Below are 14,007 nucleotides of genomic sequence, written 5' to 3'. Positions count from 1 at the left end.
CTCGCCTGAGAATTAACCTGCAGCTTACCTCATCGCCGCAGCGTCGTCCTTTTAAAAACACCCTGCTTATTTGCGGGACAGTAAATGGGATTGGGTGGTGACACTGAACAGCTCCTGATGTCACTGCTGCCGGCCGGTTAAAGGTTAATCCCTATGACAACCATCCTGATAATTCTGTCAACAGCTCAGCCACACTGGGTCACTGACGGCGGCCGTCATTTTACATTAAACATGCCCACACAGCTACAGGAAAATATGGAGAGAAAGGTTGTTAAAGGTAACAGCCTCAGCAGCTCACAGACACGAATACGTTTGTTTGTGAAGAAGAGCGAGTGGTGAAGTCATGGAATCTCCTTTAAGACTCGTGTCATCCTGGGAGTCAAAACTGACCCCTTTAAAAATGTGGGGAAAAAAATACATTTTTTACAGTGAAATTTCTGATGTCCACATTTTCAACATTTTTGGGAAATCTTTGAACATTTTGGGTGGAAATAAAGAAATGTCAAAAATGTTTCTTAAGAACATTCACATAAAAATCAACCAAAATCCAGCAAATTTCACTGGATTTTGGTTGATTTTTATGTGAATGTTCTTAAAGAAAATATGAGCACTTTTACTGATATATAAGGAATCACTTTAGATATTTTTGGATTTTTTTCAGACAAGGAAACAATATTTTTTGGTGCCCGTAAACGAGGACAGCAGGAGGGTTAAGACTCGTTGAGCAGTGAGGAGGAAGAACTAATCCTTCTCCACGTCTTTCAGCAGCCGTTCATACAAATGCTCTTTGTAAAGCATCTTTCAGAAAAGGCTATTTAAAAAAAATCCCAGGCTTTGTTTAGCGGCCGTGCTACATGTTCCTGTGCGTGTTTTAAAGCGTCTTGCTGCGTGTTTGCGTGGAGGATGGATTAACTTACGTAAAGACCAGGCGTTCCTCAGTCTAATTATGCCAGAGGCCTTGAAGGAACCCTGACCTCATCTTGGGAAATACCTCCACCAGCCAGGAAACAGTGACAGGGCACTGCTAAGCCTTACGCAACATGTCCTTAAAAACACGGATTGCAGGCCACCCTGACAGATTATGGGATGCCATGACATGGCCGCGCCCGTTTAAAAACACTGCTGTTGTTATAGGAATGCAGTTTTGCAAGCGTGCCGATGCAGTTCGTCTATACCTTTCATTTGTTTGTTGCGTTTTCTCATCGGCCCCGTTGACATTTCTGAAGAACAAGAAAGGGAAGAAATGATTGTTTTCTTATATAATGAAGCGTGGGCCCACACGGTGTTAGTCACACAGCAAATAAGGCACAGTTATGGTGATGTGTCTCAACTGTAGCGTGTATCACCATCAAGCTCTAACAAAAGAAGGCAGTGATGAACTGATGGAAGCGCAAAGTAGAACAATTCAGCTTTAAAAAGACTCTGTTATAAAACAACCACAAATGTTGAAATTATGCATAATAAGGGCAAAAAAATGCAAACCTGAATACTTACTTAAAACTACTTTTGTATATTTATCTTTCAGAGTTGTGCTGTTGGGAGAACGTTGCTTAGAGTCAGAGTGGTGACTACAGATTGAGGCGTCAAATATTTTACTGCATCTGGAATCCATTAAAAAAAATTTCATACCGGTAATCACAAACACAATAATCAGTCAACACCTAAAACATATGAAAGATTGTATTTGTACATACTGATGCAGAAACCAGAGTTTATACAACATATACAGCATGGATTTATTATATAATAACATAACTAGATTTCACAGTTGAGCTAAAATAAAGGTAGTATAATTGGGATGCACTACTTATGTAATAACAGGTGTGAGTTGGACCAATTATTGGATCCAATATTAGCATTTTTCTGATTATCTGTATTTTTTTTTAACTGATCCCTCATAGAATAAAATAATTTAAAAATGCACTTCTTTGGGCACACACTATCTGATTGGTTATAAATTACAGTTAAAAGCCAAGAAAGACTAAAAAAAGACTAAAAAGAAATATTGGTCAGTGACTAAATTTAATTCTAATCTATTTTACTGTATTCTAAAATATTGTACTGACGCGTAGAAGAAATCCAATATCATGTCTCCAGTTTGTCCTCTATGTTTTCACTAAATGCTTTTAAAGAAAATGTGACTTTTAAATTATAATTAATACCTGTAATTAGGTTTCACCTATCAATCAATGTTAAACATTGTTCATGTTACAGAAAAAAATAGTTTTAGTTTTCTTTCAAGTGCTAAACGTTCAACACAAACATGTATAAAGATTAATTAAATGAATTGCTGATGTTTAAATTTAAAACAGGTACCCAACAACTAAATAGCTAAAACTTCAGATTCCTTAATTAAATATATAATGCTGCTTTGGAATTATGTGCACTGTCTATTAGAGTTTAAATGATATTTGTTTCATAAGCGAATATGGAGGTTTCAGCGTTTCATCATAGGGGAAAAGTTCTTTAGTGCTCACTCTGTATAGTAGAGAAAAGTAGTAAAAAGATGTTTTTATTGGACCAACTTTCCTCAGTTTCTCATTGTTGTCTCTTCCTCCACAGGGATCTCTGAAAGCAGTCGAAGAAATGCGGATAATATAAAAGGCCTGAAGAGGAAAAAGGTCGTTGCAGAGAATCAGCTGAAGAAAATTCCAAAATCTCCGGTGAAGAAGCCCCTGCAACTGAAAACATCTGAAGCTGCTCTCCAAGGATTATCATCCAAGGAGACTACACCTTCTTGCTCGTCCTCCTCCAACAGTCCTTCCCACAACCCTCCTTCTTCACCCAGTGAGAAGAGAGACTCCCAGTATGGCCAACCAGTGGCAGCGTCCCCGGACAAGGGGTCGTTTTCCACCGATGCTGAAAGGTTGAAGCAGGAGAAAACGTGTTCGAGGTCGCCATCACTTGAGCCCACAGATGGTGAGGATGGCTCTTTGATCGCAGATAAAGTGACTCAGCCAAAAGACAGCAAGAGCCAAGAGCCCAGCTTTGAGGGGGAGCCTTACCACAGCAGTGCTCCTCTGGATGTCCTGCTGAAGGCCATGGAGCCGGACTTCAGTACTCTGGCTGAGAGGAAGAACTCCATTCAGATCACAGCCTTTGGTAAACCAGCTGCCTCCCTTCATGCTCAGTCCAGTGGTGAAGTAACAACAACGCCAGCTGTCAATGTTGGTCTGCAGACCCAAACTTCTCACATGCAGACTTACTACATTGACAAACAAGGCAACTTCATTGGCATTGCAGCAGCGCTACAGGGAAACGTGCAGACGCCCACGCAGAGTACGCCTCATTTTATGCCAGTCGCTTCGAATCCAGAAAAGCCTAGCTTACACATGAACTTCAATGCTGGACCATCCGCTATAACTCATGCACCCGTTCCCTCAGGCTCCAACGCTTTGCCGCAAAGCCAGCCACCAGTTGTGCACACATGCCAGTCCCTCTCAGCCAGTGTTCCCAGCACCATTCAGGTCCCAGTTACACCTGGCAGCAACCAAGTTCAGATGACCACGGTGATGAACTTTGGTGCTGAACAGGTTTCCAAGGACCAAAAGCCTAAGAAGCCAGGAAAGTACGTTTGTGAATACTGCAACCGGGCATGTGCAAAACCCAGCGTGCTGCTCAAACACATCAGGTCTCACACCGGAGAGAGACCATATCCCTGTGTTACCTGTGGCTTCTCCTTCAAAACCAAGAGCAACTTGTACAAGCACAAGAAATCTCATGCTCATGCCATAAAGCTGGGACTGATTGCACGCTCTGAATCTGGAGGTGGATCGCTATCTCAAGAATCTGACAAAGCCGTTGGGACACATTCGGAAGCCGAGGAGAGTGGGGAGAGCGATGAGGAAGGTAGTACTGCAGACTTGGACCCGGATTCGTCACAGAGCAGCGTGGCAGCTTTGTCTGAAAGTAGTTTACAGAGTGCAGGTACAACACAAGCAGGCCACGGGGAGGCGGACTCGTCAGGTGTGTTTGAGTCGGTCAAATCATCCCCAGGTCAGAGGGCTCATGAGCCTAAAGTGACAGCTGCACTTCCAAAAGTTGTTGTCTACCCAGTTAACGTTTCCCCTCTGAGGGCCGACAGTCCTAGAGTTACAGGTGCAGCACCTGAACAAGCTGCTGCACAGCGACAACGAGAGTTCCAGACTGCAAACCTAAGATCAAACATCACAGTCCTGTCGTCTCTGAAAGAAGTGGACGGTACGAATCACTCACTGGACACTGTGAGTGAAGATGAGGACCACCAGTGCAAGTCTCCGCTGTTGGGTGGACATGCTCAGCTTCAGCGGCAACAAGCGACGGACTTTTCTCAGCAGCAGCAGCCCAAGTGTCTCCTCAGTCCTCGCAGTCTGGGAAGTACAGATTCTGGATACTTCTCACGCTCTGAAAGTGCAGATCAGGCCATGAGTCCACCCAGTCCGTTTGTAAAGATAACACCTCCTGTAGATATTGACATTGCCAAGAATACCCTTCCCAGCGTCCCTCCTGTGGTTGCCACAGTAATGCATGTAGCAGCTGAGCAGAGGCCACGGCCCACCGAAGGACAGATGCGTCCCCCGTTAGAAGCCAGTGCACGCTCTTTGGAGGAACGAATTTCAAAGCTGATATCTGACAATGAGGCAGTAGTTGACAACAAGCAGCTGGACAGTGTAAAGCCAAGGAGAACCTCTTTGTCAAGGAGAGGCAGCATAGACTCCCCTAAATCCTACATATTTAAAGACTCTTTTCAGTTTGATCTGAAACCAATGGGCCGAAGGTCAAGTTCCAGCTCAGACATCCCCAAGTCCCCCTTCACTCCCACAGATAAATCAAAGCCAGTATTTCTTCTCTCCGTACCTTCTCAGTACCCTCCGATGGATTGTTTGCCAATAACAAGGAGTAACTCTATGCCGACGACACCTGGACACTCTGCTCTTCCCCTGAACGTGGCTCCCCTCCCTCACCCTCTACGAATCTGTCAGTCATTTGATGACAAAATCAGCCCATTGAATGATGATGTGTTTTCATCAGCTCCGTCAACCCCAAACCCTGCAATACATTCTCGTACTTTAGTCAGACAAGCAGCAGTAGAGGACTTTTCCACGAATGAGGGCCACGGCCTTCCTACTGTTCGCTCCATGGATGAAGGCTATCATGGTCCAAGCAGCTCTGCAGAAATGATGCAGAGAAGCAGATCTTTTGAACACAGTCAGGACAGAAACAGAAAGCCTCAGCAGAATAAAGGCACAATGTATGAGTGTGAAACCTGTCGTAACCGGTACAGAAAGCTGGAGAATTTTGAAACTCATAAGAAATTCTATTGCTCTGAGCTTCATGGTCCAAAAAACAAGCCAATGGCTGTAAAAGAAACTGATCAAGATGTTTTTCAGGGTAACATACAGCATCCTATGGTTGCAAGAGTGACTGGTGGTTCTGGAATACTTGATCAACAGACATCAATCAGGAAGAGAAGGAAAATGAAAAGTGTTGGCGATGAGGATGATCAATCTCCGACTGACACCATTCCACCTTGTTCAGTTAGTTTTGAGCTACCAACAGTTCTGGCAAATAGGACTTTTACTCAGCATGCTTTAATAGTAGACATACAGCCCAAAAACAACCAGTCAAAACTACCTCAGATTCAGCTTGTAGCAAGAGGTATTAATACTTCAGATTCCAGACTGTCACCAATACGGGAGACCCAGATCAGCGCTTCTACTAAAGGAGAAATTCAACGGCAAGGCAGCGGTACTTCAGTCATCAGACACACCAACTCTCTCAGCAGACCCAATTCCTTTGAGACAGAGTCTACTGACAGGGTTTCTCCTGTTGATAGCATGGAGAAGGATCCTCTGAACAAACCCAAAACAGACGTAACAGCAAGTGTCTCAGCTGACAGCTACCATAAAAACATGTCCAAACCCAAGAGCATCGACTACGGGAAACAAAGGAAGGAGCAGAGCGCTGAAGGTGCAGCAGTCAGTGAAAACTCTACTCCTGTCCATCAGTCTCGCCTTGTTCGTCAAAACAACATCCCTGAGATTCTGGTAACAGAGGAGCCTGACAGAGAACATGAAGCACAAAATACTGAGCCAGCCGATAAGCCTGCAGATCAGTTTAACTGGCCTCAGAGAAGCGAGAGTTTGTCAAAGTTACCAGCAGAGAAACTTCCCCCTAAAAAGAAGAGAATTCGTCTGGCTCAAATGGACCACTCGTCGGGTGAATCCAGTTTTGAGTCCAGCCTGTCCAGAAGCCTCAGCAGAGACAGCAGTCTTTCTCGTTGCTCCAGTATCTCTGCCTCTTTTGACAGAGATGAGCCATCTCGGTCAGAAAGTCCTTCTAGAGGAGAGTGTGTTGGCAAGATTCCAGAGCCTCAGTGTTTGCCAGCAGCCTTCAACACCCTCGGTGTGCCAGGAATGATGAGGCGTGCCGCATCTGAACAGATAACTTGTACGCAACCCTCTGTCGAGATTTCATGCGACTACCGTAGCAAGTCCTTTGACTGTGGCAACGTATCTCCCCATAGATCTGTGTCACCTGTTGGTCAGCCAAAAAGTGGACTTTCTCAAGCTGCCCAGGTCCCACTAATTGAAAGGAGGCGGGGGCCATTAGTTCGGCAGATGTCTTTAAAGATAGGTCCAGAGAGTCAGCAGCCTGTTCGGAAGGCAGTCTTACCTCTGGATAAACCTCTCATGACAAACGTTAGCTCTTTCACTCAGAATAGATCCCAGCAGATTCACATTGCCAACAGGCGGAGCATGGCTCAGCCTTTCGTTCTGCACTCTGGAGAACCACCACTGCAAAAGAATGAGCAAATGGTGCAAAGCATTAATTTGGGTAGCCCAACTCAGCAGCCTCAAGTCCATGGCCTTCCACACCCTTGGCATCAAACATCAAGGGTTCAAATTTGCCAAAAGATACAACAACCGCTCAGCCAGATCTTAGTTTGTCGCGAGAATGTCAAAAGCAAACCACCTGACCCTGAAGAAAAGAAATGTTTTGTGCCCAAATACCAATTGCAGTGTCCTACTCTGAGTGCCAGCCAAACATTTTCATTCTCCAGCACACAGGGAACTCAGATAGCCTTGCCAGTTTTAACAATACCTATTGCCAATCCGATTTTGAGCATTTCAAAATCTTCAGATGTAATTCAGAATGTGTATGTGGCTCATTCAAACCAACAGGCCTCAGACATGAAGACACAGACTGTTGTTTTGTCGAGTGAACAGCAAAGGGATCCATTTGATCAGACCCAATCAGGTGCAATACCATTGCCACAGATTCTGATTACTCATGAGCAGATGCACCCTGTTTCATCTATGTCAAATAAAAACAGCCTGTCATCCAGTCACAGTGTAGAAAGTGAGACTCATGTTGTACCAACTATAAAGAAAGACAGGACTCAGACTCAAACAGTCAGCACTCATAAACATACTGGAGAACAAACACCTTCTCTTGGGTCTTTGCACTGCACTCAGAAACTGGCATCGGTAACTCTGTGCCCTCAGCAGGAACCTACTGCTTCTAGTAAACGGATGTTGTCACCTGCCAACAGTCTGGACATCTACATGGAAAAGCACCAGAAGCGGGCTAAGGATGAGCATGGTGTGGCCTGTTTAACTGATGGCAGATCAGTCAATTATCTTAATTCTAAGATGTCAGAGGTGACCCGACAACGGAAGCTAACACTTGTTAGGCAGGTTTGCACAACAGAACCAGCAGACAGCCCCATTGAAACTGAGGCCCCACCTCTGCCCCAGGTGAACTCAGATGGGGAGAAGGACTCGGAGGCCACTGATGATGTTAAACCTATGTCACCTGATGCTGCTGGGCTGCATAAAGACACAAGAACTGTCATCCATGAAGAGGCAGGCTCTGTTCTGAATACCACAGCTGGTTCTCAGGGCACCTCCATGCCAGCCAACAACACTCTGAAGCCCCAAGAGAAAGCTGAGGAACAGAGGTGGACTCCTGCCAAATCCCCCATTAGACCCTCCAGTTTCCACGGTGGTCAGGTGAAATTAACCACATCTGTGTCTGTGGTTAACACCAAAGACAGCCACCGCCTGTCGTTCCCCAGCCTGAAGACTGCCACTACTTTCACATGGTGTTTCTTAATGAAGAGAAAACCTCTTCATGTTCCCCAGACGGACCTGAAGACTTCAGCATATTCTGCTTGGACAGTCAGCCCCAGCAACCCCAACCCGCTGGGGTTGCCCACCAAAGTGGTCATGTCTCTGTTCGACTCCAAGCAGGGCTCAAAGAAGATACACTACACCTCAGCCATAAGGACAAGTGGGAAATCAGATATCTTGTCTTACTCGGGCAAGCTGAAGGATGTCATGCCCAGGGTAAGAACTAACTTCCTGCAAAGTTTCAACAGCCAGTTTTAGATATATTTTGACTTATTTCTTGAATCATATCAAAAAATACGTGAATTACTTGTTCCTGCAGATCCCAATAACCCAGAAGTCTGTGTCAGTTGAAACCAGAAGTAAAGTTCAACCAGAAACTCAGTCCAGCAACGATTCAGACAAGGACTTGGCATCTACAACGGAACCAAGACGAGTCAAAATATTTGATGGCGGGTATGATTCAAAACAGCTAATAATTTGACAAACTGAGGAATTTTTCTGTACTTTTATTATTGTTACTTGATTGGTTTCATATGTTTGTCTTTCACAATGTGTGTCCCTTGCAAACCCACAGATACAAATCTAATGAAGAGTATGTTTACGTACGTGGGCGTGGACGGGGTAAATACATCTGTGAGGAATGTGGGATTCGCTGTAAGAAGCCGAGCATGTTGCGCAAACACATCCGCACCCACTCTGATGTCCGGCCATACCACTGTGTCCACTGCAACTTCTCGTTCAAGACAAAAGGTTGGTGTCAGATCCGTGAATCTCAAGCTACTGTCCATTACTTGCATACAAATTTAATTAGAAATGTCATTATCAGTCTGTAAAATCATTGTGAATGTATTTGTCCTTTCGATGATCCAGATCCATTTATGGAATTTTTTAAACTGTATTATTTGGTTTTTTTTTTCTTGATATACTGCACTATATGTTGTTCTAAATTATGTGATAAGGTGCATAAACTCCACACACCATGATGAATATTGTTAGCGTAGGACATTGAGAAGCAGCTGTACAGAAAATGAGTAGGGCCACTGTGAAACGCTTATTTGAGTTCTGAATTTTAAGTCAAAAAACGCAACACTCGCACTAGATTCTAATACCCAAACAGCAGCGTTTTGTGCTGTCTTGTTCTGCAAACACCTAGTTTATGTCTACTGCTGTTAGTCATGCAAGTTGAATGCTTGCATGTATTCCCATCACTTAATGCTTTAGTCTTAATAAATCATGAGTCCAGTGTTATTCTCAGTTAACCTACACAGCTGTTCCTGAGTTCCATTATTAGTAAATGATTCTACAAAATGTTTAACAAGAACAGGATTGGACTCTGATACAGTTACAGTAAACACAAACAATTCAAGAAGCCATAACTGTCGCTATGGTTTCTTCTGCTTCCGTCTATCTGTGTTAAATGACTTTTCACACATTTACTGTGAAGAATGCAGGAGAACGCTGTAGTAACATGACATGAACAGAGACTTTATTTCTCTACTGACAGTGAACACAACTGAATAAGCTAATTTTACTGCCTTTTTAGCAACATTTTTCTGTGACTGCAGCAACTCGCCCACCGAGAAAAACCCACTACCCACAACAAACCCACTCATCTACGTCACCAGCTTCATTAAAGGGGATGGTGCAGCCAAGCTGTGGCTTTGTTACCTCACTTGTGAAAAAGCACATTAACTCACATAATAAAGTGTTTGTTGACTTTCATTGACATAGATGGGAATGCCTAAATGCATCATGGTGGTAAAAGTGAAAGTAGTAAATGCAGTAAATGTCTCCTGTGACACTAGATTATTCCTCGTGTTGATATAAAAGCAGAATTTTACAGTTGCAGTAACCACCTGCTGTCCACAGAATCTGAAATGTTAAAATACAAAAGATACCCAAGAATACATATATGTAGTCCTATTAATTTAATAAAATTTGATCTGGTGACTGATCCTGCATCGGAACATGAAATTTAAGACAATATATTGCAAGTGAAAGGGTTTACCTCCTCCTTTTACAGACTATGAAACTGAAGATGTTCCTTCTCCATCTCTTAAACCAAGACAGTATGATTCACCATTCTTTATCGAACTTGCCTTCCCACGCGACACTGCAGAACAGTACTTGGTGTCAGCAACCCACATTCATTTAAAAATGTCTTTATCAGTTACTCACCCTTTACATACAGCTTGCCCAAAGACCGCATACTCTTACATAAACTCCTTCTGTGCTATTGTTCGAGCTCTACCCACCCGGAAGACCTTATTACCTCTGTTTTGCAGGGAATCTGACCAAGCACATGAAATCCAAGGCCCACAGTAAGAAGTGCATGGAGATGGGGGTGCCTGAGGGTCTCATTGACGATCAGGATGCAGAGGACTCTGGTACAGTGCTTCACTGCTCAGGCTTAGCCTAGAGGAAATACAGGACTGCTGAATGCATAGAAGCCATAACTTACACAACATGAACAATTTCTCTGTTAGATCAGGTGTATTTACAGTATATTGTAATAATGACTTCATCCAGCCTGTTTCCATCTTAAACAACAGGATTGGCCTTTTTTTATAAGTAGTTCTTCTCCTGTTAATAGCATGAGATATAAAATGTGGATTGTCCCTGCTTGTGCTCAGTTGCTGTGTCGATCAATAGCTTTGCTATGGTCTAATTAGAAATTCTAAATGCAGCTTCTTCCTCTGTTAACTCAAAGCGCATGTGGGCGGCATGCACAGCGTTTAGAAAGAGGAAATTGCTGCATCTAATTTTAGAAAAAAAGAGTGAGAGAGAGAGAGGCTGCCTGAAAGCATTCTATGGTCCAAGTCTCTACCAGCATATTTGTTTTTCCTCCTCTGTGATGGAGCTCAGGGCTGAACGCTGGTCCAGGGTGTGAACCGCAAAACATCCCTGAGTAGGATTCTTAGTGGTGGAAGCAAGTCCTAGATGATAACGGGGAATCTCAGGGCCTGTCTGTTTTCATACTAGCTGTGATGACTCATTGTCTGCAAAATGCCCAGATTAGACTAAATATTCTGTCATCTGCAGGAGACCGCAGTCAGGTGAGCAGCGCTGACCGTCAAGATTCAGACGGAGACGACTCTGACGGTCCTGATGATGAGGAGAATGATGACAACGAGGAGGAAGAGGAGGACAGCCAGGCGGAGTCTGGACTGTCTACCAACCCTTCTGTCTCTGCCAGTCCTCAGCACATCCCCTCCAAAGAGGCTGAAGTCCCTCCTAGTGCCCTCCTGGCCCAGATGTCCATCAGCTCCGTGTCCCTCCCTCTGTCCCAGCCTCCAGCTCCTGATCCCCACCCATCCTACTCTGAATCTGTCCCCATGATGAGCCCCGTCTCCCTGAGCAAGCAGATCTCCATCTCAGAGTCCTTCCCCACCTCTCCTCCACCTGTTGCCACCACATCAGAGTCCTACACCTCAGACACAGAGTCAGTGCACATGATGAGTCCAGTGTCCCCATGCAGGCAGATGTCCATCGACTACCCCGACTTTGATGTGCCCCCTAGTCCCCCAGTTCCAGGCAAGGCCTCCAAGCTGGCCCAGGTGAGACCCCGTTATTCTCTCTGTCTGTCTGTCCACCCCTCCCTGTCTGCGTCCGGTCTCTCCTATCCATACCCTCATTTTGTATCCTGCATGCGAGGCACTTCCACAAAGCTCCTGTGAGTCTAAAGGTGAATACAGGCTCGGTGGATCATTCTGATAACATTTCATCTTCAGATCTTATAGGATTTTGCAACCATTAAGTCTTGAAATAAGATTGCTTCTCTGTTTTTCCAGGACATCTCTGGGCCTCCTTCCGTAGCCACCAGTGAATCCAGTGTACCGGTGGACCGGAGCACACAGACCTCCTCCTATGCTTCTACAGTTCCTACCCAGACAGCCGGAGCAGAGACACACCTGTTCAGTCACCTGCCCCTGCACTCCCAGCAGCCCTCTCGCTCCTCCTACAGCATGGTCCCTGTCGGGGGGATCCAGCTGGTTCCTGCTGGCCTGGCAGCTTACTCCACCTTCGTACCGATCCAGGCCGGCCCGGTCCAGCTCACCATCCCAGCAGTGAGCGTCATTCACCGGAACACCAGCCCGCTGCCGGCTCCCAACACTCCGCCCCAACCGGAGAGCCTGCAGACCCAGCCCCTGGTGGTCCAGGAGCCAATCAGCAGCGTGGTGCCCTGCTTCCCTCTGGGGCAGGTCACCGGCCTGCAGGCTCAAACCATTCAGCCGGTGGGTCTGGAGACTCTGAACCTCATGGGTCTGACCAACACAGGCCTGGCCTCCACACAGCTGCTGCCCCAGCAGGGCCTCACCCTCAACGCCACGCTTGGGCTGCAGGTTTTAGCTGCCAACCCCACCTCCCAAAGCAGCACCGGCCCCCAGACTCACGTCCCAGGCCTGCAGATAGTTAACATCGCCCTGCCGGCCATCATTCCCTCTCTCAGCCCTCTGTCCACCCTCAGTCCTCTCCCCGGGTCCTCTGAGAGGCAGGGCAGCCCTGAAGCTCCAGGAGCACAGCCATCCCAAACTGAACTTGGACTCGGCTCTTTACGGAGCTGCATGCCTGCTTCACCACCCGCCCCTCTGAAGATCAGCAGCTCTCCAGAACCCCCCCCAGGCAGCAGGGCTAGTCCTGGAGGTAACGGTGGAGCAGAGCTCACACAGACTGCAGAGAAGGAACAAAGAGACAAATCCCCACAGCAGCATCCATCACCAGCTCCACAGAGTCAGGCAGACAGTCCCAGACAGTCACCAGCTGAGGGCGCTAGCGATCCTGCACATCTCAGACCAGCACCAGTGACCAGCTGGCAGAAGGTCATTGATGACTGTAATGAGGTATCCAGTGACGATGAGGACAGACTGGTCATTGCCACCTGAAAACCCCGAGTGTAAAGCTCTTCTTGTTCTCTTTTTGTAATTCTTGTCACTTTGTAAGACTGAAAACACTTTTCAGGGGTTTGTCTCTTTACAAATCACCTGTCAAAAGCACAGATGCTGACATTCATGTTGTATGTGCAATCACATGATAATTATAATGACGACCAATCATTTTATTTCTACTTTGTCAGCTCCAGACAGTTTTTTTTTGTACATGTTGTATAGACAATTGTGCCTTTATGGAGTTTCTTGTTTAGGAACCTGTACATAATTCCTTATTAATTCAGTAGTTGCTTGTGTTTATTTCAAAAAAAAGGAGTAAAAAAGGCAAAGAATGGAGGATATGAGTTTTATTTTGGAGGATTGTCATTCGTAAATTTATGGAAATATAAATGTTGTACTGGTATATGTACATTTCTATGGATTATGGGGCAATGTTTCTGTGTACAGATGTTGTGTTCAACTATTTATTATAATCCATCTAGTGCCCATTATGATTCATAAGTCCATAGGTATGTGCATTATGGTAGCTTTACATTGCTGTATCAATATTCTTAACTGTATCAGTAAAAATTTGTTTATAAACCTTTAAGATGTTTTGTTGTATTTTTTCTGATACTGTTATCAGCCATACTTGGAAATTGATTACAGGTAACTGGTAGTAATTTATAATTTAACAATGAACAAATGGGACGATGGCATGAAATTGATTGTGTTTGTGATTAAAAAAATGTTAATGTTGTATTTTCCAACTAGGGTTCATTTCAAAACATGAATTAAACCTGCAGCGATCAGCGATCAGTTGATTTTAGGGTTTAGCTTTTCAAATGTTAATACAGGAAGTCCTCGGTTTACGACCTACGGTGTTTCGTCGTTACGTGGAACTAGTTGACGAGCAGAGCGGATGAATACGTCGTCATGGTGCTATCAGACGGCTTTGTTTCCATTCTCTGGTTGTACGCCACCTTGGATTGTGCTACATTCACTAAGTTGTAACTTGTAAAATGACT

The 14,007-nt window shown here is 45.0% G+C and overlaps 1 protein-coding gene across 7 annotated transcripts in view; it reads left to right on the top strand.

The window, feature by feature from the left end:
* Window positions 1-13,589, top strand: part of hivep1 (HIVEP zinc finger 1) — a 65,593-nt gene extending 52,004 nt beyond the window's left edge. For 6 of the 7 annotated variants that reach the window (XM_023296124.3, XM_023296126.3, XM_035941934.2 and 3 more), the window contains 6 exons: window positions 2,563-8,330; window positions 8,434-8,567; window positions 8,689-8,864; window positions 10,400-10,501; window positions 11,157-11,671; window positions 11,906-13,589. In XM_023296124.3, coding sequence (XP_023151892.1) covers window positions 2,563-8,330; window positions 8,434-8,567; window positions 8,689-8,864; window positions 10,400-10,501; window positions 11,157-11,671; window positions 11,906-12,997 — 7,787 coding nt within the window. In that variant the 3' untranslated portion in view covers window positions 12,998-13,589. Of the gene's footprint in view, window positions 1-2,562; window positions 8,331-8,433; window positions 8,568-8,688; window positions 8,865-10,399; window positions 10,502-11,156; window positions 11,800-11,905 lie in introns of all 7 variants that reach the window. The other variant, XM_055017675.1, reaches the window with a different exon arrangement.
* Window positions 13,590-14,007: the final 418 nt, after the last annotated feature.

This window comes from Amphiprion ocellaris, chromosome 15, assembly GCF_022539595.1.
Source record: "Amphiprion ocellaris isolate individual 3 ecotype Okinawa chromosome 15, ASM2253959v1, whole genome shotgun sequence".
In the NCBI taxonomy this organism is placed as follows: Eukaryota; Metazoa; Chordata; class Actinopteri; family Pomacentridae; genus Amphiprion; species Amphiprion ocellaris.
The sequence above is the reverse complement of the archived record's forward strand: the minus strand, read 5'-3'. Positions and strand labels throughout refer to the sequence as shown.